Genomic DNA, 27,481 nt, shown 5'->3' on the forward strand with positions numbered 1-27,481 from the left:
TCCAACAAGTGGATATGACAATTATAAATATATATGCCCCCAACGGGGGAGCAGCAAGATACTCAAGCCAACTCTTAACCACAATAAAGAGACATATAGGTAAAAATACACTAATAGCAGGAGACCTTAACACTCTACTATCAGCAATAGACAGATCACCTAAGCAAGAAATCAGCAAAGAAACAAGAGCTTTGAATGCCATACTCAACGAGTTGGACCTCATTGATATATATAGAATACTACACCCCAAAACCAAAGAATACTCATCCTATTCTAATGCCCCTGGAACATTCTCAAGAATAGACCATGTTCTGGGTCACAAAACAGGTCTCAACCGATACCAAAAGACTGAAATTTTTCCCTGCATATTGTCAGACCACAACGCTCTGAAACTGGAACTCAACCACAAGGAAAAATTTGGAAGAAACTCAAACACTAAGAACCATCCTGCTCAGGAATGATTCGATAAACCAGGAAATCAAAAATCAATTTAAACAATTTATGGAGACCAACGAGAATGAAGACACAACGGTCCAAAACCTATGGGATACTGCAAAGGCAGTCCTAAGGGGGAAAAACATAGCCATCCAAGCCTCACTAAAAAGAACAGAAAAAACTAAAATGCAGTTTTTATATTCTCACCTCAAGAAGCTGGAGCAGCAAGAGAGGGACAGGCCTAATCCATGCACAAGGAAGCAGTTGACCAAGATTAGAGCAGAAATCAATGAATTAGAAACCAGGAGTACAGTAGAGCAGATCAACAGAACTAGAAGCTGGTTCTTTGAGAGAATCAATAAAATTGACAAACCGCTGGCAAGACTTATCCAAAAGAATAGAGAAAGGAACCAAATTAATAAAATTATGAATGAAAAAGGAAAGGTCACAACCAACATCAATGAAATTGGAAGGATTATTTAAAACTTTTATCAACAGCTATATGCCAATAAATTACGCAATCTGGAAGAGATGGAGGCCTTCCTGGAAACCTATAAACTACCAAGACTGAAACAGGAAGAAATTGATTTTTTAAACAGGCCAATTAATTAAGAAGAGATTGAGTCAGTGATAGACAACTATCCAAATAACAAAACTCCAGGCCCGGACGGTTTTCCTGGGGAATTCTTCCAAACATTCAAAGAAGAAATAATACCTATTCTCCTAAAGCTATTTCAAAAAATAGAAACAGAAGGAAAGCTACCAAACTCATTCTATGAGGCCAATATTACCTTGATACCCAAACCAGGCAAAGACCCCATCAAAAAGGAGAATTACAGACCAATTTCCCTAATGAATATGGATGCCAAAATCCTCAAAAAGATCCTGGCTAATAGAATCCAACAGTGCATTAAAAGCATTATCCATCATGACCAAGTGGGATTAATCCCTGGGATGCAAGCATGGTTCAACATTCACAAATCGATCAGCGTGATACATCATAACAACAAGAAAAGACTCAGGAACCATATGATCCTCTAAATTGATGCAGAAAAAGCATTTGACAAATTACAGCATCCTTTCCTGATTAAAACCATTCAGAGTGTAGGGATAGAGGGTACATTCCTCAATCGCATAAAAACCATCTATGAAAAGCCTACAGCAAATATCATTCTCAATGGGGAAAAGATGGAAGCCTTTCCCTTAAGATCAGGAACACGACAAGGATGCCCACTCTCACCACTATTATTCAACATAGTACTAGAAGTCCTTGCAACAGCAATCAGAAGACAAAAAGGGATAAAAGGTATCCAAATCAGCAAAGAAGAAGCCAAATTGTCTCTCTTCACAGATGACATGATACTCTATATGGAAAACCCAAAGGAATCCACTCCCAAACTATTAGAAGTTATAGAGCAATTCAGTAATGTGGCGGGATACAAAATCAATGCTCAGAAATCAGTTGTATTTCTATACACGAATAATGAGACTGAAGAAAGAGAAATTAGGGAATCCATCCCATTTACAATAGCACCAAAAACCATATGTTACCTTGGAATTAACTTAACCAGAGATATAAAGGATCTATATTCTAGAAACTATAAATCACTTTTGAAAGACTTTGAAGAAGACACAAAAAGATGGGAAAATATTCCATGCTCATGGATCAGAAGAATTAACATAGTTAAAATGTCCATGCTACCCAGAGCAATCTACACTTTCAATGCTATCCCGATCAAAATACCGAGGACATTTTTCAAAGGACTAGAACAAATAGTCCTTAGATTTGTATGGAACCAGAAAAGGCCCCGAATCGCCAAGCAACTGTTGAAAAGGAAAAACAAAGCTGGGGGCATCACAATGCCGGATTTCGAGCTGTACTACAAAGCTGTGATCACAAAGACAGCATGGTACTGGCACAAAAACAGACACATCGACCAATGGAACAGAATAGAGAACCCAGAAATGGACCCTCGGCTCTTTGGGCAACTAATCTTTGATAAAGCAGGAAAAAACATCCGGTGGAAAAAAGACAGTCTCTTCAATAAATGGTGCTGGGAAAATTGGACAGCTACATGCAAAAGAATGAAACTTGACCACTCTCTCACACCATACACAAAGATAAACTCCAAATGGATGAAAGACCTCCATGTGAGACAGGACTCCATCAAAATCCTAGAGGAGAACATAGTCAGCAGCCTCTACGACATCAGCCAAAGCAACCTTTTTCATGACACATCTCCAAAGGCAAGAGAAACAAAAGATAAAATGAACTTGTGGGACTTCATCAAGAGAAAAAGCTTCTGCACAGCCAAGGAAATAGTCAAAAAAACTAAGAGGAAGCCCATGGAATGGAAGAAGATATTTGCAAATGATGCTACAGATAAAAGACTGGTATCCAAGATCTACAAAGAACTTTTCAAACTCAATACACGAGAAACAAATAAACAAATCAAAAAATGGGCAGAAGATATGAACAGACACTTTTCCAATGATGACATACAAATGGCTAATAGACACATGAAAAAATGTTCAAAGTCATTAGCCATCAGGGAAATTCAAATCAAAACCACACTGAGATACCACCTTACGCCAGTTAGAATGGCAAAAATTGACAAGGCAAGAAACGACAATTGCTGGAGCGGATGTGGAGAAAGGGGACCCCTCCTACATTGTTGGTGGGAATGCAAGTTGGTACAGCCACTATGGAAAACAGTGTGGAGGTCCCTTAAAAAGTTAAAAATTGAGCTACCCTATGACCCAGCCATTGCACTACTGGGTATTTACCCCAAAGATACAGGCGTAGTGAAAAGAAGGGCCATATGTACCCCAATGTTCGTAGCGGCATTGTCCACAATAGCCAAATCGTGTAAAGAAATGAGATGCCCTTCAACAGATGAATGGATTAAGAAGTTGTGGTCCATGTATACAACGGAATATTCCTCAGCTATCAGAGAGAAGGAGTTCTCAACATTTGCTGCAACATGGATGGCACCAGAGGAGATAATGCTAAGTGAAATAAGTCAAGCAGAGAAAGACAATTATCATAGGATTTCTCTCATCTATGGAACATAAGAACTAGGAAGATCGGTAGGGGAAGAAAGGGATAAAGAAAGGGGGGGAATCAGAAGGGGGAATGAAGCATGAGAGACTATGGACTCTGAGAAACAAACTAAGGGCTTCAGAGGGGAGGGGGTTGGGGGAATGGGATGAACTGGTGATGGGTAGTGAGGAGGGCACGTGTTGCATGGTGCACTGGGTATTATATGCAACTAATGAAGCATCGAACTTTACGTCGGAATCCGGGGATGTACTGTATGGTGACTAAAATAATATAATAAAAAAACATTAAAATTAAAAAAAAAGAATATTATGCCAACCAATTGGACAACTTATAAGAAATGGATTCTTAGAAGCATAACCTTCCAAAACTGAATTAGTAATAGTAAATTTGAACAAACCAGGTACTAGCAATGAAATAGAATCGAGAGTCAAAAAAATCTCCCAACAAACAAAATCCAGGACCAGATGGCTTCACGAGTAAATTCTACCAAACAGTCAAATGATTTAAAGAATAGTACCCATTCATTTCAAACTATGCCAAAAACTAGAAGAAAGGCTTTTCAATTCATTCTGTTAGGGCAGCATTACCTTGATACCAAAACCAGACAAAGACATACCAAAAAAAAAAAAAAAAAAAAAAAAAAAAAAAAAAAAAAAAAAAAAAAAAAAAAAAAAAAAGAAAAGAAAAAAAAAAAGAAAAAAGAAAAGAAAAAAGATAACTACAGACCAACATCTCTGATAAACAGATACAAAAATCCTCAACAAAATATTAGCAAACCAAATCCAAAAATACATTTTAAAAAATTATTCACCACAATCAAATGGTATTTACTCCAAGGATGCAAGGGTGGTTCAATATTCATACATCAATCACCATGATATATCACATTAACAAGAGAAAAGAAACATCTCAATATATTCAGAAAAAAACATTTGATAAAGTACAACATCAATTCATGATAAATATCTTCAAAGTAGAAGGAAACTGAGGGTTGCAGGGGGGAGGTATGGGGTAATTGGGTGATGTGATAAGCACTGGGTATTATATGTAACTGATAGATTATTGAACACTACATCTGAAATTAATGATGTACTATATGTTGGCTAATTTAGAAAAAAAAAAAACACCTCAACATAGTAAAGGCCATATGTGAAAAATGCACAGCTAACATCATACTCAATGGTGAAAAACTGGGAGTTTGTCCTCTAAGATCAGGAACAAGACAAGGGTGTCCATTCTCACCACTTTTATTCAACATAGTGCTAGAAGTTCTCACCACGGCAATCAGACAAGAAAAAGAAAAGGCATCCAAATTGGTAAGGAAGAAGTAAAACTTCTATTTGCAGATGATATAATATGTATTTAAAAACCCTAAAGACTCTAGAAAAAAAACCTGCTAGAATAAATGAATTAAGTCACAGAATACAAAATACAGAAATCTATTTAATTTCTATACACTAATAATGAAGTAGCACAGAGAAATTAAGAAAATCCCACTTATAATTGTACCAAAAATAATACCCAGTAATAAATTTAACAAAGGAGATGAAATACCTATACTCTAAGAACTATAAAATGTTGATGAAAGAAATTGAAGACACAAATAAATGGAAAGATATTCCATGATTATGGATTGGAAGAGCCAACATGGTTAAAGTGTCCATACTACCTAAAGCAATCTACAGATTTACTGTAATCCCTATCAAAATATCAACTGGAACAAATCCTAAAGTTTGTATGGAACCACAAAAGAACCCAAATAGCCAAAGCAATCTTTGGCAAGAAGAACAAAGCTGTAGGTATCATAATCCCAGATTTCAACATATACCATAAAGCTATAGTAATCAAAACAGTATGGTACTGACACAAAAATAGACACATAGAACAATGAAACAGAATGGAGAGCCCATAAATAAACCCATACTTACATGGTCAATTAATCTAAAATAAAGAAGGCAAAAATATACAATGGGGAAAGATGGTCTCTTCAACAAATGGTGTTGGTAAAACTGGAGAGCCACATGCAAAAGAATGGAACTGGATCACTTTCTTACACCATCCAGAAAAAACAAATTCAAAATGGATTAAGTACCCAAAAGGAATGCACACTGAATTGCAGGAATGATACTGAATAACAAAATACTGTTAAAGTTATTTACAGAGATAGTTGCTCAACTTGTTATACCTGCCAAACACTGAGTTGTACACTCAAAAAAGTTTATCATATGATATGAAAATATGCCTAAAGTTATTTTTTAAATAATGACAAAAAGATATTTACAGAAAAACAAAAGCTGATGCTATTAAGGAGGGCACATATTGCATGGAGCACTGGGTGTTATACACAAACAATGAATCATGGAACACTACATCAAAAACTAATGATGTACTGTATGGTAACTAACATAATAAAAAATTTTTTAAAAAAAGAAAAACAAAAGCTGAGAAAATTCATTGTTATTAGATCCAAGTTAATATAGAGGGGTATTAGAAAATAACCTAAAAAATAAGAACACTTCAAAATATATGGGTTGCAGGTGAAGAATGGTTAAGAAGTAGTTTATAGTATTAAGCACTTCCGTTACAAAAGAGAAAGATCTAACATAAGTCTACCTCGAGAAGCTAGAAGAAGCAAATCAAGCACAGAGTAAAAGGAAATAAAAGTCAAAGCAGAAATAATGAAATGGAAAATGGAAAAACAATAAGAGTGAAATTTCTTTTAAAATGAGTTAGAAATAATACAATCTTACATAAGATTTCTCAGAGGAGAAATTTCCCAACTCGTTCTGTTATCCTGATACCAAATCCAGAGAAGACATCACAAAAGGGAAAAAAAAAAACCCATAGACCAATATCCCTCATAAACAAAATTCCTTTTAAAAAAAAAATGCTAGCACCAAGTCTAGCAAGACATTAAAAAGATTACATAACATGCCTAAATGGGGCATCCCAGAAATTCAAGGCTATTTTAACACTCAAAACTCATATATATAGTCTTCTATACAGTGATAACTGGTTAAGTTGGTTGGTTGGGGCTCAGAAGGTACAAACCTGGAAAAAAAAGGCAAGAAAACCTGTAAAAGAGAAATTTGGATGAGCCAGTGGTAACGGCCATGTGAATCTTGGCATGTCAATATTGGTGATTCATGCCAATGCTTATCATATGCAATCACCACAGAAATACACTCAGCAACCACGTGAAAAGAATTACCCACGCAGTGGGTGTCCTAGCACCTCTGTTCTCTGCCACACTAGTGTACAATGACTCAACAATTCCAACAATGGAACACAGCACACAACTGAAATGCACATATGTTTATGAAATGCATACTATTTCACACCCGTGTTTTTACAATTGACATTTTTTCCGGTTTTCAAGAGTAGAATGAATACTTTATAAAGTATTATTCACAAATGAATGAGCCACAGCTACACACGCAAAAAAATGGATAAATCCCATATTTAAAAACTGTGCAAAAAGAAACCGATAAAAAAGTATACTATCAGTTCCATACATAACCATTAAAAGATAAAAATATCTTTTTCTTGGGGCGCCTGGGTGGCACAGCGGTTAAGCGTCTGCCTTCGGCTCAGGGCGTGATCCCGGCGTTATGGGATCGAGTCTCACATCAGGCTCTTCCGCTATGAGCCTGCTTCTTCCTCTCCCACTCCCCCTGCTTGTGTTCCCTCTCTCACTTGCTGTCTCTATCTCTGTCAAATAAATAAATAAAATCTTTAAAAAAAAATATCTTTTTCTTGGTTGTTGGCAAAATTAGGTGGTAAAACTATTTAAAGACTCAAAAAGAAAGGGAGATAGTACCACAAAAGTCAAGATAGTAGTTCCTTTGGAGAGAAGGGCTTGAGTATTTGTGAGGACAGGAAAAGAGCTTCTGGAGTCTTGGTAATGTTCCATTTTTGAACTGAGTAGCAGTTACAAGGGTGGTTCGATCAGAAATAAAGCCTCTAGTTATAGATCTGTTTTTTACACTTTTATGTCTATACTTAAAAATAATAAAGGTTTAAAAATGAATTACACACCAATAGCTAATAATGACATGCACAGAATGATCTGGGCTAAGGATGTTATTTTCCCTTTCCTAGGACTCTCCTTTTTCATTTATTTTTTGAACATGGAGGTTTGAGATTTTATTCCCTTTAATTTTGAGATCCCTAAACCAGATATCAGAATTTCATTACATTTCTCCATTCTTCTCTAGTCTCAAGGAATGGCTTACTGAATTCATACGCTATCTATAAGCTTCATACATGTAATTTTTAAGAACCTTCGCAGAAATAATCTCGTCATAAAATTCATCTTTTTAAAGTATACAGATCAATGGATTTTAGTATATTCACAGAGTTGTACAACCACTATCACCATTTAGTTTCAGAACATTTTCAGAGCCCCAAAGGGAAACTCCATACTCATGAGCAGTCACTTCCTATCCCCAACTCCCCATGGGCCTTGGTAATCAAAACTGGTTTGTACTGGGTCAGTTTTGCTTGGCTGTACTATGTAGTCTATAATTTCCTTCCTTGTAAGCTTGTCTAGGTTCCCTGATAAATTATACTGCATATCTTTCAAGAATCAGGCTCAGAGGTCATATTTTTTTTAAGTCCTTTCCAACTGGTTCCTCAATCCCAGGAAGTTAGGCACACTGTCCTCTGTCATCCTAAAGCACCTGTTATATACCCTTATTACATACCATGTACCACTTGTAATTACATTGTTTCCTGTAATTACATTGTTTCCATCGCTGTAAATATATTAACCAGAATTTGACTCATTTTTGTATCTTCTATATTGAATACGGTGATTTCCAAAATGATGAATAAATGCACTACATAAGAAACTGTGACTAGGTTACAAAGAATGAAAACTTAGTACTAAGGAGAAGATATTCAGAGATATCTGTGTTCGAGGACATCAAGACAAATATTAGGTTATGGAAAAGCATTATGATAATATAACTTAAGTCAACTGGTCACTTTATGATTAATAAAAAATTTTATGAGAAAACTAAGAAAATATATTGAAACTATTACATAGAGCTCACGCTAAGATTTTAATGTATACTAGCCAAAAGGGAATAGCTATTAAAATCTTAGGTATACTTAGTATGGCTGCCATAATATAACCTAAGAAATATTGTAAAAGTCAAATGTAGGAAAAATATATTGCTGGAGACTTTTGAAAAAGGTTGAAAATTATATCCGAACTATCAGCCAAATAAAAATCAAGGTAATGCTAGCCTCGTAGAATGAGTTTGGAAGTTTCCGTTCCATTTCTGTTTTTTGGAACAGTTTGGGAAGAATAGGCATTAACTCTTCTTTAAATGTTTGGTAGAATTCCCCGGGGCACCTGGGTGGCACAGCGGTTAAGCGTCTGCCTTCGGCTCAGGGCGTGATCCCGGTGTTGTGGGATCGAGCCCCAACGTCAGGCTCCTCTGCTATGAGCCTGCTTCTTCCTCTCCCTCTACCCCTGCTTGTGTTCCCTCTCTAGCTGGCTGTCTCTATCTCTGTCGAATAAATAAATAAAATCTTTAAAAAAAAAAAAAAGAATTCCCCAAGGAAAGTCATCCAGCCCTGGACTTTCGTTGGAAGCTTTTAGATTACTGATTCAATTTCTTTGCTGGTTATGGGTCTTTTCAGATTTTTCTAGTTCGGTTTTGGTAATTCATAGGTTTCTAGGAATTTTTCCATTTCTTCCAGATTGCCCAATTTGTTGGCATATAATTTTTCATAATATTCTAATTGTTTATATTTCTGTGATGTTGGTTGTGATCTCTCTTTCGTTCATGATTTTATTTGGGTCCTTTCTCTTTTCTTTTTGGTAAGTCTGGCTAGGGGGTTATCAATTTTATTAATTCTTTCAAAAAATCAGCTCCTAGTTTCATAGATCTGTTTTGCTGTTTGTGTTTCTATATCATTTATTTCTGTTCTAACCTTTATTATTTCCCTTCTGCTGGCTTTAATTTATTTGCTGTTCTTTTTCTAGCTCCTTTAGGTTGTAGGGTTAGGTTGCATATTTGTGACTTTTCTTGCTTCTTGAGATAGGCCTGTATTGCTATATACTTTCCTCTTATGACTGCCTTTGCTGCGAGTCCCAAGGGAACTATTGTGTTTTCCTTTTCATTTATTCCGTGCATTTATTTCTTCTTTAATTTCCTAGTTAACCCATTTGTTCTTTACTATGATGTTCATTAACCTCCATGTATTTGTGGTCTTTCCAAATTTTTTTTGCTGTGGTTGACTTCAAGTTTCATAGCATCGTAGTCTGAAAATATGCATGGTATGATCTCCATCTTTTTGTACCTTGTTGAGACCTGATTTGTGACCAAGTATGTGATCTATTCTGGAAATGTTCCACGTGCACACAAAAAGAATGTGCATTCTACTGCTTTAGGGTGAAATGTTCTGAATATATCTGTTAAGTCCATCTAGTTCAGTGTGTCATAAAAACCATTGTTTCCTTATTGATTATTGCTTAGATGATTGGTCCATTGCCGTGAGGTGTTCCAATCTCTTCAAATGGTGTTGGGAAAACAGGACCGTAGCATGTGGAAGAATGAAACTGGACTACTTTCTTACACTACACACAAAAATTCAAAAATGGATGAAAGACCTCAATGTGAGAGAGGAAACCATCAAAATCCTAGAGAACACAGGCAGCAACCTTTTTGACATTGGCCGTAGCAACTTCTTTTTTTTTTTTTTTTTTTTTAAGATTTTATTTATTTATTTGACAGAGATAGAGACAGCCAGCGAGAGAGGGAACACAAGCAGGGGGAGTGGGAGAGGAAGAAGCAGGCTCCTAGTGGAGGAGCCTGATGTGGGGCGATCCCATAACGCTGGGATCACGCCCTGAGCCGAAGGCAGACGCTTAACCGCTGTGCCACCCAGGCGCCCCCGGCCGTAGCAACTTCTTACTAGACATGTTGCCAAAGGCAAGGGAAACAAAAGCAAAAATGAACTATTGGGACTTCATCAAGATAAAAAAGCTTCTGTACAGTGAAAAACAAAACTATAAGGCAACCTACAGAATGGGAGAAGATATTTGCAAAGGACATACCTGATAAACGGTTAGTATCCAAAATCTATAAAGAACTTATCAAACTCAACACTCAAAAAACAATCCAGGTAAGAAAAGGGTAGAAGTCATGAATAGACACTTTTACGAAGAAGACATCCAGATGGCTAACAGACACATGAAAAGAGGCTCAACATCACTCATCATCAGGGAAATACAAATCAAAACCACAATGAGATACCACCTCACACCTGTTAGAATGGCTAAAATTAACAAAGGAAACAACAGATGTTGGCGAGGATGCAGAGTGTTGGTGGGAATGCAAACTGTTGCAGCCACACTGGAAAACAGTATGGAGGTTCCTCAAAAAGTTAAAAATAGAACTACCCTATAACCCAGCAATTATACTACTAGGAATTTACACAAAGGATACGAAATTACAGATTTGAAGGAGTACCTGCACCCCAATGTTTATAGCAGCATTATCAACAATAGCCAAACTATGGAAAGAGCCCAAGTGTCCATTGACTGATGGATAAAGAGGATTAAAAAAAAGAGGTGATATATATATATATATATATATAATGGACTATTAGCCATCAAAAAGAACAAACTCTTGCCATTTGCAAGAATGTAGATGGAGCTTGCATTATGCTACGCAAATTAAGTCAGAAAGACAGATACCATATGATTTCACTCATGTGGAAGAAACAAAACAGATGAATATGAGGAGGGGAAAAAAAAAGAGGTGGGGGGAATGGGTTAAAGGGGGAATGGGTATTAAGGAGGGCACCTGTGCTGAGCACTGGGTATTATACATAGGTGATGAATCACTAAAATCTACTCCTGAAACCAATATTATACTATACTAGAATTTAATAAAAATGTGAAAAAGCAAAAAGTTATAGGCCAAATAAAAAGATCTATAATTTTTTTTAAAAATCCAACATGCCTTTACAAGTGAATAAAAAAATGAAAAATTAAGAACTTTTGAGAATTAGAAGTACTTTTAAAGAGGAAAAAGACGTACTAAGTGTTTGAGTAAGGACTAGCTTTGGTTACAGGAAATGTTAAAGTGAATTGAATTTCGTCACAATATGTACAGGTATGCCTCTGTTAATGCTATAGTGCCCTTTTAAAACACATTCATACACACACATTCAGACTTTAGCAAACTATAAAATATTTTACTCTGAAAAATTTTTTACAGAAAATTACAAAACAAAAATAATTTCCCTTGGATGTACTCAACTATAACAAAACAAGTTTTTTAAGTGCTATTAGAGTTAAATGCATATAAACAAGTCAGAAAGTTATAGTAATATTTAAAATTTTTTAAAAATCTGACACTGAGATTTAACCAACTCAGCATCTTATATAGAAGAATTTAGAATCAAAGTGATCATGCCAGGAAAAGACAAATGGATAATTTGTCTTTAACAGTTTTTATTTATGAGTGTTTTTATTTTATATCTCTATATAACTTTGAATAATGCCTATATGAATATTTTTTAAGAACAAATCCATTTCTCAGGAATACTTTTTTCCATTCTTATAAACCATTTTATGAGAGTTCAATAAACATTTTTAATTTATATGAATAAAGCAAAATTAGAGATGAATTTAAAAAGTAAAGCTTAACAATCATCAACTTTGAAATACTTTAATCTAAAAAATTAAATGTGTTACTGCTATGCAAATTTTGAACGAACAGTCTATTGCTAACATTAAGATAACAGATTCTAACAAACTAATGCCAAGTGTTTTAGACTAGGAAAAAAAGCATTAATATTGACTTATCTGTAAAATATAATAAAACCTAATCCTATGAAAATATAAATCCTAAAATGAATATGCCATTTTGTTTTTTACTTGAAAGTACTGATGGGGCGTCTGGGTGGCACAGCGGTTAAGCGTCTGCCTTCGGCTCAGGGCGTATCCTGGCATTATGGGATCGAGCCCCATGTCAGGCTCCTCCGCTATGAGCCTGCTTCTTCCTCTCCCACTCCCCCTGCTTGTGTTCCCTCTCTCGCTGGCTGTCTCTATCTCTGTCGAATAAATAAATAAAATCTTTTAAAAAAAAAAAAAAAGTACTGAATTACCACACATCGTCCATGTCGTCATTTTACAGTGTAATAAACTAGCTAAAGTAGAGGGGGGAAAGTGCCTTCGAAATAAAAAAGGAAAACCATAGTTTTAAATTAATCATTTATATCTTAAAAGGAAACTTAATTTTAATCCTATCTTCTGCTACTTTCTATATTGGGCTTCTGTCAAAAAAAAAATTAAGTAGTAATTAACTGAAATGCAGACTTGTAAAAACGTTATTGTAAATGCTGTAATAAATTTGTAAGTTTGGCTATTTCCAAACATAAAATACTATACCTGAAGATAGGTAAATAAAGTTAAATCTGAAAAACTGAAGGGGTATGAGGCCCTTCCTGATAAAACTGGTACCGAAAACACCCATTACTACTTTATCTTATTTTGGCATTCAAATTCATGTCTTTAATTAACCAAATCACTATCTTTACCATATTTTATGGTAACAAAAACAAACAACAGCAGCCCTGTGATACAACAGTCACAGAAGTCAAGTGAAGTGAATTATTTTTCCAATAGAAGCCTTTTTCTAAATTGTACAAAATCATCTCTAAGATCTGGTGAGGTTTGGGGGAAAGTGACACAAAAGTATTCAAAGAAATTAGATTACAAAGAGTCATTGTAAATTATGTGCTCTAAAACAACCACAAACCACAGATTCATTTGTAGTGTAAAAATATGAAGTCCCCCCACCTTGAATAAACTTTCAAGATACCAGATTTAAACTCATATTCATAAACAGCAGTATTTCTGGAAATTACTTCCTAACCTCAAAAAAAATGACAATATCAATACACTCAATATACATGCCGATGATAAACTTGGTTGTCCCTAGCTAGCTTCGCAAGTTACTGAGTTTTCTCAAATATTCTCTAAATCACCAAATCTCTAGTTCTTCACAACTATTTGGCAGACATTGACTTTTAAGTGCAACTCTATGATTTTATGGTTCTGTCTTTGCAACAAAATACTCTGAATTTGCTCAGTGTTTACTTGTAAAATAAATTCTAATTCATAGGTAAATGCGCTGACAAAATATCTCCCCCTCCAACTGAACAGTAGTGTTCTTGAATGTCACAAGTACCTACAACAAATAAACCAAAAACATAAAGACAAATTAAAAAGATACAACTGCAAAATAAAGTGAAAGAAAAAATCCCACTGCATGACCTAAAGAGAAGGAAGAATGGGATTAAGTCTGACTTCTCTTCCATATTCTACTAGTAAGTGTCAGTCCTATAAACACCCATATTTTCCTGGGAATATGGTTGTGTAGCGTTAACTCTCTATGTATTATCCGTGAACTCTCTATATACTATCCATGATTGCAATGATGACTCTAACGTAAGATAATGGTGAAATATTATCTAATGACTGTAAAAATACAAGCAAAGAATGGTTTATCAAATAAAATGTTTAAAATATTTTAGAAGTGAACCCCATTTCTTAAATAACCTTTCTGAAGACAAGTCATCATAATTCCTGGTCACATAAAATTTCCGTAACATTCTAATCACTATCTGCTGGGAAAATAATCGGAACAACCTACACACCTTTCAGATACTTTTAGTATTAGAAATTGTCATATGCTTACCACTTTTATTATATATTTGGAGCATCTAAAACAAAACAATAATTACTGGGTATCCTATGTATTATTTGTTGCCAAACTGATGCATAAAGGATCTGAGCTTTCATCTCCCTGCACTGAAAAGCAAGCAAAAAAGAATAATTAGTATTTTGTAATATGTTTTTCCAAACATCATGGGTTTTATAGTCAAGACTTTTATTTTGAAAATTCCGACTATAAATAGAATTTTTAATTTCTAGAAGTCACAATTTAGAAAGGTAAAGAAGGAAATATGGCATACAAATTATATACTATAATATATACATATAATTATACATAAAGCTAAACATATCTTCTAAGTAATTACTAATATATATCCATTTTGGAAAAAATACATATAGCCTATTCTAATCTTTACTGAGAACTATAATTCTCTCAATCAGAAATCCTATCTTCCAGGTTCAACCATCAATCTAATCACTATGTTGTAAATATGTGTCCTAAAAATTGCAATTTCATGCAGCATAGCATCAGCAATCTTTAAAGTTATTATTCCACAAAAGATTTTAAAAACAAATGGAGCTTTATTTGGATGGCTATTTCTAAAATTAGTGAGCATGTACTTTGTACCAGATACTAATAGGCTTTACATGCTTTAACTTATGTGGCCCTCACAAGCAGCCAATGGCATCATCATTGGCTGCATATTACAGATGAAGAAACTAACTGAAGAAACATGTATTAAAAAGCCTACCTCCAGTTTCACTAACATGAAAGAAGGGATGAAGCAAGAATTCAAACTCAGGGAGTGGGGCCTCATTGCCCATACTTTTAAAATACCATGCTAGATCCAATGTAAGTGATTCATAGTATGTTATCACTTACAAATCTTGTATTTTCAGAATTCAGTCTAACATTTTACATGCCTGTCGGCCATTCTCCTTTGGATATCTAGCGATATCATCTCAAATGTAAAAGGTCAGACAAAACTCTCAAAAATGGGTTGCCATTCCAGATTTCTTTCTAAAAGGTCCTCCAGTTAAATAAGCAACTGTAGGAAAGTAGCCCATATCAACATCAAGCACTGATTTATTACCAATGAGTAACTAGATATTTTTGAGCTTTTTTAAAGGGTTATTACATTCTCTGGTTCCCATAATTATCTATTCAAGGATGTGCAGGGGGAAAAAAAAGCAAGCAACAGCTAAAACGTCCTGGAAACACACTAGTAACTTATTTTGAGAAAATAGGCCGCAAATAAAAACAATTAGCTTGAATATTTTAATGTTGATATGTTATAGTAGGCTGAAACTATAGGAAAGATAAGCTCATTTTCTAAATGCAATAGGCAGCAACTTCTATAATTAAAACTATACCTGGGCAAGGCAAAGTAAGTCCATTATACTTCAAGGCCATTTCTAACACGATGACACTACGTTTAGCACAGAAGTACTGTGACTCATTATGTATAGTTTAGACTCCAAACACCAGAGGAATAGACTGAGAGTTTTCAACAGAGTCCAGAATTAATATTTTCTCTCACAAAATAATTCAGGAAGTTATCCACAATCGTCTCCAGAGCCACTTTTCTAGCTTCTTTAATAGGGAAGGGAGTTTCAAATATTGGTAACCTTAACCAAGAAGAAAAAAGAAATTGCCCTAGATTCGGAGCAGGCAGTAACAGCAAACAGCAGCGGTTACTACAGCGCTGCCGTTGGACGAGTAACAAATGTGAGAAACCAACTGACGTTTTCTTATTTTGTTTTGTTTTAAAACGTACAGTACATTACTAAGTTCTTAGTCCATGAAACCATGTTTCTTATATTGGTCTCAGTTATGATTTTTCCCCTAAATGAAACTTCAAGTTTTATTTTTCAGAACTAAAAAAGAAGTTTGGTTAACTGCTTTTGTAATAGCTACCTTTACTTAATTCCCTCATTGATTCACTGTGTGCTATGAATGCAGGAGGTGGGATGGAGATGGGGACCCCACAGTGGGGTATTAAGATTTTGATAAAAACATGAAGGTGGAAATATACGCATGTGGAATAAAAGAAATTATGTAAGTGCTAAAATGCATGGGCTGAGGGCCAAAAGCTTATTGAAAACTATTCCTCAAATGATCAAACTGCTTTGCAAAGGCACTATAAGTAACAAAAAACTTTGGAGCTGGAGACATCAGAGTTGCTAGTAATTAAGGAACTGAGATTCTGTTTTTATATCCAAGAACAACTTATTTAATTTTCCTGAGCCTCATCCATAAGATAGTGATACTTGGGGGGGGGGGTTCTTCTTCCCATTCCTGAGGTTTCCTTCCATGTAGAAGTATTCACAGGTGAAGCACCCCCCTAGTCTAACCCTCCTCTGGTTTGTTTGCTCCCTCACTTACAGCAGGAGAAGGGCCAATCTGATTGGTCTGCTTAGAAGGGCAAAGGCATAGGTTAGTTTAGCCTCTTCTTCCTCCCTCCCTTTTTTAAGATAAATGCCTCAAGTCATACGTTTCACATGGGTAGGCCCCCCCATATGGAGAAGTTCTCCTCTGTGCCTCTGCAGAGAAGTCTAAATTATTGATTCAGTGTTGGCAAATCCATTTTCCCACTGATATAAAACCACATTTATCAATATTGTTTTTGATTTTAATAAATGTGATATTTTGCTCACCAATTGTTTCTCTCCTCGTCCCTCTCTAAAGTGATTTAGAATTCAGGCAAAGAAATGGGTACTAGTTATCGGACTCCATTCAAACCTAAAAATCAACCTACTTCAGAGTTAGGTAAGCTTTAAATACATACAAAAATCTTAGTACATAATACTAAGAACATAGTAAGCACTCTACCGTAACTGCTAATACAAAATATTCAGAAATAAGAGCCAATTTGAAAACATTTATCAATTCACTATAAAACACCTAAATATGAATTCAAATGAAATACTTTCTAAAATACATCAATAAAAACAAGATCCCCCCCCACTGATTAAAAGAATGTAACCTGCTATAATACGAGTTATAACATGGAATAACAGATTTATAGTCCGTTCACTAAACAGGGAACATTGATAGCCTACAAAATCCTCAGTAACTAATCCACACAGAAAATAATGTGCATAAGCAAAATCAGACAATACTCTAGCTATAACATATTAAAATTTTAACATTACAGAATCAGTTTGACATCTAAAAAATTTAAGAGGAAATAAGTTCCAGTGTATTCCATAAGTTTAAACTGCATTAGCAATATGCTAAAAGCATACTCAAAAAACCTAAATAAAGATAGATTTCATCTGATAAGAAGCCTAGAACAGAAAACTGGTTCTTCAAAATGAGTCCAGGAGCTCACTAAGAGCAAGATTTATTAACCTGAGCTCTATGGGGCTTTAGCTTTGGGAAACCCTTGAAATTATCTGTAAAATGTCATGTTATATGCAACTGATAAATTGTTGAATACTACATCTGAGACTAATGATGTACTACATGTTGGCTAATTAAATTTTAAAAAGTGTCATGGATGTGTGCATGCATGTATGGTTAAAAATGCTCTCCACTTTCATTACATACTCAAAGGTCACCATTCAAAAAAGGAATAGTCACATACCATTTTGTAATTAAGTGATCACTCCGAGTTTATCCATTTATTCAGATTTTTTAGTAAGTTTTCTTGCAGTATGATATTTTCATGGATAATTTTGACATATAATAAGCTTTTAAAAAATCAAAAATAGAATCTGCAAAAAATAATCTCTTTAAAAATAGCTACTTACCATGTAAGTGTTCCTCTGATACAATTTTTTCATTAGCATGCAATGCTTTTACTGCTATTCTTAAATCCATTGTGTTATTTTCCTGTACTTCTTCAGCTGGTAGTTTTTCAAAACTGTTTTCTTTGCAGTTGGTGTTGGTCTTTAAGTAATTAGTTAGTTTCCAAAATGAGGCTACTGAACACGTATCAAATGTAACAATACTTAGGGGATTATGTTTTCCGATGTCAGCCTTCTTCCTCAGAGTTACATTTCTAGAATATAATCTTTTACTGATATGGCTTTTCCTTAAGAGGTTCTTATAGACCTCTTTCCTCTTTACAATTTTCTCTTTCAGCTTTTGTTTCTCAGTGCATGTACAACTTATATTTTCTCTTTTGTAACAATTTTGATCTAACAATGGGAAGACAGGCTTACTCTGTAATTGATACTGGATTTTTGTAGATCCAGTAGTAGTAACCCCATCTTTAAGAGAATCTGAACCTTTAGAATACACTGCAAGACCAGATGCAACTAACATATCTGCCAAATTGTTTTTCTCATGAATGACATCTACTTCCAGTTTTGTTTCAAAATTATGCTTCCTAAACTGAAAAACTAAGCCTGGTTTACTTAGGAAATCTTGAAAGAAACTTTTCACTTCTTCATTCCAGTGTTTCCCTTTAGCGGGTAAGATACCATGTAAGATACAAGGAAAACTTAACCTTGGTATATCCAAAAGTTCGACAGGAACAACTTTCAGATTTTTTATGTCTGAATAAGGTATGTAAACAGAAAATCCATAGTCGATCAACACAAGTAATAAGGACTGATTAGAGACTTCAGAGATTTCTACTCTATTCCACTGATCTTCCAAATCGTATTTGAACAAACAACTAGCACCAGGAGTTAGGCCTTCTTGAGGCACTCTTTGCAAGTTTTCTGGTAGATCAGACAGCAACACAAAGAGCGATTTCATTGTGTCGAAGAAGTCTTCTAACTGAACACAGAAATCTGACGGATCACAAACGGCAGTGGCAATACCAGAATATTGCTTTCCATTTTGGATTTGGGCCCAAGTATATGATCTTATTGTACATGATGACACAGGAGTCTTAGATTCCACATTAAAAATAGATTCTGAAGATTTAAGTTTGTTTTCAATATGAACCGTATTTAAATTGAAGTATTCCAAAAGTAACAGGCCATCTACCAAAATGTCCACTTTCCACACAGAGTTTAAGTATTTCAGGAAAAGACTATTTATGTCCAAATGAGCAAACAAAGACACAATGGACTCAAATGACCAGTTTCTAAAATTTTCAAACCAAATCCATTTACAAGGCACAGCTTGTCTTGGAATATTTCCAATTTCATTACTAAGCACCTTGGTATTACCTAAAGGCACTATTTCATACCTACCACGATCTACTAAAAAAACAAGCACTTTCTCATCAACATACTTTGCTACTTTTGATCGATACCATTTCAAGGTTTTTTTAGATTTTGCCAAGCACTCTAAACCTTTTTCAATGTTTTCCATTGATAAAGACGGTTTCTGTCCTTCTTTGGTGATTAGTACTGTTAAATCTGCCAAGATTTTTTTATTTTTGGATAACTTCACATAAAATGTCCCACTTTTTGAGACATAAAGTATCTCAGACTTTTCAAGTTGTCCAGGTTTTAACTCTTCAAAAGGAATCTTAACCAGCTGTTGGCAGGATGGTTGAAGGATCCCAGAACCTTCATACTCCTTTGACTCTCCTTTCTTCCTTTCATTATCCTCCCCAGAGCTCACCTTTTGAGAGACAGCCACAGGCATCTGCAATACTGTTTTCTGTAGTTTTGAACAGGCTGTCCATTTCAGTAGTTCATTAATGACACATGTTCTGTCACAAACAATGTTGACTTCCCATTTCTGCCCATGCTTTTTCAGAAATTCACAAGAAACTGTTCTGTTACTCACTCTTGATGCAAAATAATCCACAGTTTTACTGTCCCATATTTCATCAGGCTCATGCCACTTAACTCCACTAAGAAATGAATGGATTCCTAGCGGAGGAATGGTTAAGAATTCCCTCTGAAACTCATAAATTTTGGATGTGCTTATTACTGCACTGTTACCATAGTCAATAAATTCCACTTCAAAAGAATTTCCTGGCAAAATTTTCTTAATAACTGCTCTGTAAATGGCATGGTCACCAGGGTATTCTGCAACTACAAGGTCTCCCACCATGGGCTTCACTGATTTTCTCTCTTTCACTATATTCAATCTTCTTTCATTTAGAGCATCTGCTAGTCTGATGATTACATTTTCATTCTCCGCAAGCTGGATATGGAAACTTGCTGGATTACTGATATTAGAAACATATCCTTTAACTTTGGCATTCAAGTAGATTTGAGGTTGAGGAAGATCTTTGATTTGTGGTCTAGTAAAATTAGATGGGTTTGGAGAGGCTGCTTGATTTAGTTCTCGGGTAAAAGACTGCGATACAACCTTTACTGATTTGTGGCCCACATCATTTTCATTAGATCCAGGGACACTTTTTGTATGTGCAGATCCAGAGACATTTTCTGTATGTGCAGATCCAGAGACACTTTTTACACCTTTATTTTTTAGTCCATCATTCAAAGATTTTACTTTGTTTTTTGACACAGGTTCAATTTTATAACAAACTGATGGTTTCAAAAGCTTGCCGTATGTACTTCCAGGATTTGTTAATTGATCTATTTTGCTTTCAGAGTATGTTACTAGATTAGTTTCATTTATCTTATTACGGTGATAGTTATTTTCTCTTTTGCCTTTCAAAGAAACAGCAAGTCTCTTATTCTCGCTTATTTTAGGACACTTTTCCACACACTGTGCTTGGTCACAATGTTTTTTTCCATAAGCATGAAGCAACATTTTAATTTCCTGATTTATATGTTGACATCCATTATACAATTCTACACCAAGCTGGCCATCTGACTCCCTGGACAATATTATTGCCCTCAACGGTTTTCCCAAGAAATTATCTTCAAACCAGCTACAGATTTCTGCTGGAATATCTACATCTCTAAGATCTGTCAAAAAACACTTAATAGCTTGCATAGGTGTAAATAGCAACTCTGGAAACTGATCTGAAATAGCCCTCAATGTACTTTCTTCTGCTAACTGCTTATTTCCAAAGTCCACAAAATAGACCAGAAAGTCAGTTAGTGAATCTGTTGGCATCGCTAAAGCTCGGTAAGAGAGACCATCCTCCACATACTTAGATATGCACAATCTCATTTTACTAGGATCATATTTTGGACAATTTTTGAGCTTACTAATCTCTTTGATTTTTGTTTCTATCATCTCTAGGTCTTTATTATTTCTACTGAGTTGGCAGTAAAACTTTTTAGGACTATATATGTGAGATATGTATATTTCTTCTTCACTTCCAATTTTTATGTTAAAGGAAGAATAATAGTAACTGTAAAGACTAACTGAACATGGAAATGGCTTTGATAATGTATTATACTGTGCTGAGCCATAATTAATAAATTCTTTTGCACTAGTAAGTGGAGATTGTAAATCCACTAAATTACATAAACAGTTTGGATATATGAGAACTAAGGCATAAATGACACAAGTCACTAATCCTCTTGATGAAGAAATAAAATTCCCGAAGTCTCTGCATGCTTCTCTTGTCCAACGGAATTTACAACTAATGGGTTCAACTAAATGGATAAGACTACATCTGAAGGCTTGGCCTTCTAAAGAAAGAAAACATGGGTTAATAGCACAAATATCTTTAACTAATACCCTTTCTTGGTAACCATAATCAACAAACGCTACGTCAAATTCTTTTCTTGATACCTGAGTCAAAATAGCAGCTCTATACCACTTCCCATCTTTGGAATACTTAGCAACACAAGCAATCTGCCCAATCTGATAAGGATCAGAATGAATGCTGTAATATCTCTGAATTTGTTCCATTAGTGATTTTAGGTCCTTTAACTTACATTGAAGCTGGCATGAAAAGTCACCTGGGCCATAATAAGAACAACACTTGACTTCAAGGACTGTTCCTGGTTTAAACATATATTCTTTATAAAGTCGTAGCGACTCAGGTCCCACAGACAAGGTAAAAGGATTTTTTAAATCTGAGAAATTAACAGCTGGGGACTTTAACAAAGACAAGCTACTTTCTTTTAGCTTGTTTGAATGGTACTTCTTAGGTTTAGGTCCTTCAAGAAGGGAAGATAGGACTTTAACATTAACTTTGTTTTTAGGTTTTAAACTTAACACTGAATATTCACTTAGAGAAATGGGATAACATTCTGGTTCTACTTCCCAATATTCTGCATATCCAGATTGTAACATAAGAGAGACAACATCAGTATCTTCCGAGGCTTCAATGCTCTGAATATTTACAATGTACTTGTCATCTTTTTTTGCTGTAACTTGAAGCAAAATTGCTTTGTTCAAGACAATTTTTTTAAAATAGTCAATTGCTGCCTTCACCCATAAATCTTCAACAGGAAATACATGTGCGAGTGAACAGCACATGGCTAAGGCAGGCAACTCACACAACTCTGGAAGCAAAATTTTTACATCAAAAAATGGTATGGAATCAGTATTTCCATAATCTAAAAAATAAACATTGATCTTATAACCATTAATTTCAGTGATTACAGCTCTATAAAAACGTCTGTCCTTGCTGTATCTAGCACAACAAAATAATCCAGGTTTTGGGTTTCTTAGAATCAGTTCATCATTTTCACACAAATCGTAAGATCTGTTTATATTTTTCATTATATCTTGAAGTTCATTCTGATGTTCATTGGTGCGTACCCAGAAATTTGATGGGTTTAATACATAGGCCACAAAAGCTATATAGGCAGCCTCTATCTCCATCTCTACAGTTTTAATAGGAAAACCTACTTTTAAAGTGTTTTTATTTGGAGAGTCTATCGATGGTTCAGTATTTCCAGTAAAACAGTCCACTGCAAAGCTGTTTACATCAGAAGCACTCGTCTCCTTAAACATATTAGAGAATTTTGATTCAGACACTGGGCAGAGTACTCGTGTGCCTACAGTCTTCAGCAGAGCCTCAGAATTGATTGTAGGCTCCTGGCTTCGTAGTGTTACATAATACAGATGTTCATCCTTATTGAACCAATCAATGTGTGCATATACTATTTGTCCTAACAAGGCTTGTTTAAATACACTCAGTTGAGATTTTCTGGCATCTCTATCTGGACTGTGTAAATATGTCAGAGAACATGGAAATGAAAATAGTGGTACTAAAATAAAATCCTGTTTAAGTTTCTTTACATGGATGGAGGGTATGGCCTCACTACTGCCATAATCCATGAACCAGATTTTCACTTGATTATTGGGCAAGAGCTGCTGAAGAATTCCTCTATGCCACTGTCCATTTCTCCTTTTGGCAACACAAAGTAGTCCAAAGTTATCACACGTGGGACTACTTTCTTGACTGACAGTATCATAATGCAAAGTCATACACACTGTTAAGTTTTCTAACTCTGGAACCCATTGAGTTAGTTGACAATAAAATTTACTTGGGCTCGATGCAGAAGATACCTTTATACTTTCAATCCTGCCTACTGACAAAGATGGTTGCAAATTAGCCAAAACGTGTTGAATATCAAGTGAAGTATCACTATTACTTAATGATAAATCAGGTCTTTTGTGTTTTAGTAAATCTGGCATTTTCTTCGGGAATTCTTTTAACATTTCCACAATAAGGCGAAATGAATCCCCGTCAATAAGTCTGCCTAATTGTAGTTCAAGAACCTGGGATATAATTTTTGGCACTTCAAGAAGAATCATTTGAAGAGGCAAAACAGCTTGTATACAACCTTTCACTTGTAATCCTACTAATGACTTGAAATAATTCAAAGCCTTAGGAGGCCATCTTTCCCCATTTGGTAGTATGTTGGCAAAAATACCAACTATTACCCGTGGTGGTAGCTCAAATAAGTTTCCACAGGCTGAAGCAACCTGTGTACCATCAACTCTTAGTTCTTCTCCATGATCTATGAGGAGCACTGTATAGAGTTCATTTTTCTTTTCCATGACTCTTCCTCTCTGCCATTCTCCAGATACTCTTTCTTCTACCAAACAAAATTCATCAATGTCCACATTATTTTTTACTTTTGGAATATGCTGTATTTCCCTCTGTAATATGTGGTAGTCAAACTCACATTCAATATTATTTCTGCCTTGAAATTTCACCAGAACGTCCTTGGGAAAACATTCTATGTGTGATATTGTCAGATCCATGTCTAAAAACGTTGGCAACAGAGACGTAGAATCCATTTTCTAAAAGCAAATAATAAGTACTAATTAGCTTCTGGACACACAGCTGTCACAATTAAATGAAATAAGCCTTCTATAAATTTGAAATTAGCCTTATTATAAGTTTGGTATGTAAACAAACCTTAAAATCTTTATATGCCTGGGGGCACCTGGGTGACTCAGCTGGTTAAGTGAGGGACTCTTGATTTTTGGCTCAGGTCATGATCTCAGGGTCGTGAGACAGAGCCCTCAGGGTCATGAGAGAGAGCTCTCTGAGTCAGGCTCCATGCTAGGCATGGAACCTGCTTAAGAGTCTCTCTCCCCTTCTCCTTCCCCCCCCCCCACCTCATGTACACACATGCTCTCGCCTCTCCCCCAAAAAAAAAAAAAAAAAAAAAAAAAAAAAAAACCAACAAAAACAACAACAAAAAAAACAGGCACGTAATTTTTTATCAAATTGAACATACTGGTTTAAAAAAATTACATTGAACAAGATAGATAAAAATGTATCTAACTTCACTGCCTTCCACTTTCAAGAAAATTCAATTGAAATAACCAAGAGAGCAGGAAAAATAGCGAGTATATATAATCACTGGAAAAGAGGAGAGCAATCTTTTTTCCTAGAAATTTCCAAGTTTCTAATAGATATTGGACAGATGTGGTATAATAGAAGGAGGCCAAATAAAGTCCACTGGAGACCTCCTTCTACTGTGAGAGGAACTACTTTCCCTCATGCAGACTTCTAACAACCTATAACCCAAAGGGGTGAATGCTAGGCACAAGGGCAGAGGGTCAATCCACAGGAGACACAATGTTTGTACTCCCCACTCTGTCAATTAGTAACATTTGGACCCTATCAGCATCATTATACAACTCCTGGATTCTTCTTTGATTCAGGACAACAGGCTAAGTCCTGGACACCGTTAAGGAAAGCCAGGCATGGAAAGACCCTAAGGTAAGTTAGGTACATCCAAGCTTTGTCACTGGCATAGCTGGCCACATAAAGTGTAGAGCGGGAAGAGATCTTTAGCACAGAGGCAAAACTCTCTACTGTAACTATGGCTCTTGCTAATTTTTCTCTAGATTGTTGGGATTCTAAAACTAGTAAAGCCAATATTCACGTATAAAATATTCCCCAAATTCAGGCAAGAACCAACATTTATCGTGATAGGATACAGCTCAATTCCTACATGACCTGGAGTTAACACTTAAGAACTATCAATTTCTTTCTATGATGAAAAAAAATAAAAATACTGGACTTTTAAAAAGAGCAAGAGAGAAAACCAATTTAAAAAAAACCAAGGAAATGTTCCCCTAGGGAATAAATATATTGAATGAAACAGCAAATAATTGTTTCTCAGAAGTCTGATTTCTGTTTTCAAATGGTCAAAAGAGAACACATTTTTATATGACTAAGTGGTCATTAAGATGCAGCAACTCAGATTAGGGAGAAATACACATACGAAATGTAAAACTGCAATGGGGGAAAAAATCAACACAAAATAAAGATAAATGGAATAGAAGGAAATTTTGAGAGAATACCCCAAAACGCAGAAGATTAAAAAGATAAAAGATGAAAGAAACATGGAGGACAGGAAATATAAAATCTTATCAAAGTATACATATTCTCTCAGAGAAACAGAACAGAAGCCCTTTCTAAGACTTAACACCTAAGCCTGAAAGCTGAAACTAGCCACTGGAATTGAGCTGTATCCTATCACGATAAACGTTGGTTCTTGCCTGAATTTGGGGAATATTTTATAAGTGACAGGCCTTTTCCAATTCCCAGACTTGAGTCAGTTCATAGACCTATCATTCCTTATAGAGGGAAGACCAGGTACTCAAGAGAGGTCATGTGCTAGAATACAAAAATATTCTTCCTGGCATTCACCCAAAGGGTCATGTGATCATTTGCCTGAGAAAATAGGAAAAGGAAAAACGATACTTAAGTCTTTCAAGAACCACACCACTTTTAGGTATAAAAAGCAAATGTAGCCAGGAGGACTTCTTCATTAAATGAAGGGGTATATACAGTATAAGGCCAAAGACAGCCCACAGTTGAATGGCATATGCAAACTACCAGGAGCCTATTCCTCCACACTGTTAACCCTCCCTCAACCCATACAAATGGCCTCACGTGGAGTTTCCCAGCAGGAGGGAGAAAAAAAAAAATCTGAGCCTGGTTTGCATATGCTCTCACCTAATGCCAGCAACATCTAGAAATGGATTGCTGAAGTACTCAAGAGGCCTTGCTTGAGAAACAAAATGAAATAGTCACAGTTGAGAGAACAGTACATCTACTTTGCTTGAAGAAATTACTGGTATTAAGAATCTATTGCTGGGAAAATTGGACAGCTACATGCAAAAGAATGAAACTTGACCACTCTCTCACACCATACACAAAAATAAACTCCAAAATGGATGAAAGACCTCAATGTGAGACAGGAATCCATCAAAATTCTAGAGGAGAACATAGGCAACAACTTCTATGACATCGGCCAGAGCAACCTTTTTCACGACACATCTCCAAAGGCAAGAGAAATAAAAGATAAAATGAACTTATGGGACTTTATCAGGATAAAGAGCTTCTGCACAGCCAAGGAAACAGTCAAAAAAACTAAGAGACAGCCCACGGAATGGGAGAATATATTTGCAAAGGACACCACAGATAAAGGACTGGTATCCAAGATCTACAAAGAACTTCTCAAACTCAATACACGAGAAACAAATAAACAAATCATAAAATGGGCAGAAGATATGAACAGACACTTTTCCAATGAAGACATACAAATGGCTAACAGACACATGAAAAAATGTTCAAAATCATTAGCCATCAGGGAAATTCAAATCAAAACCACACTGAGATACCACCTTACGCCAGTTAGAATGGCAAAGATAGACAAGGCAAGAAACAACAATTGTTGGAGNAATGTGGGGGGTGTATGTTGGGTTTTTAAAAAAAAAAAAAAAAAAAAAAAAAAAAAAAAAAAAAAAAAAAAAAAAAAAAAAGAATCTATTCCTGGAGCTCCGTATGATTTCTCTCATCTATCGAACATAAGAACTAGGAAGATCAGTAGGGGAAGAAAGGGATAAAGAAGGGGGGGGTAATCAGAAGGGGGAGTGAGGCATGAGATACTATGGACTCTGAGGAACAAACTGAGGGCCTCAGAGGGGAGGGGGGTGGGGGAATGGGATAGACTGGTGATGGGTAGTAAGGAGGGCACGTATTACATGGTGCACTGGGTGTTATACGCAA

At 35.5% G+C, this 27,481-nt stretch overlaps 1 protein-coding gene across 4 annotated transcripts in view; it reads right to left on the reverse strand.

The window, feature by feature from the left end:
* TDRD15 (tudor domain containing 15) overlaps window positions 1-27,481 on the reverse strand; it is a 260,315-nt gene that overhangs the window by 225,367 nt on the left and 7,467 nt on the right. For 2 of the 4 annotated variants that reach the window (XM_034659848.1, XM_034659847.1), the window contains exons 1-2: window positions 17,961-24,115; window positions 14,227-14,339 (exon numbers count right to left, since the gene is read on the reverse strand). The exons of 1 other annotated variant lie outside the window; for it this stretch is intronic. In XM_034659848.1, the coding sequence (XP_034515739.1) occupies window positions 14,281-14,339; window positions 17,961-24,003 (6,102 nt within the window). In that variant the 5' untranslated portion in view covers window positions 24,004-24,115 and the 3' untranslated portion in view covers window positions 14,227-14,280. Of the gene's footprint in view, window positions 1-14,226; window positions 14,340-17,960; window positions 24,116-27,481 lie in introns of those variants that run through there. One more of the 4 variants, XM_034659849.1, reaches the window with a different exon arrangement.

This window comes from Ailuropoda melanoleuca, chromosome 4 (genome assembly GCF_002007445.2).
Source record: "Ailuropoda melanoleuca isolate Jingjing chromosome 4, ASM200744v2, whole genome shotgun sequence".
In the NCBI taxonomy this organism is placed as follows: domain Eukaryota; kingdom Metazoa; phylum Chordata; class Mammalia; order Carnivora; family Ursidae; genus Ailuropoda; species Ailuropoda melanoleuca.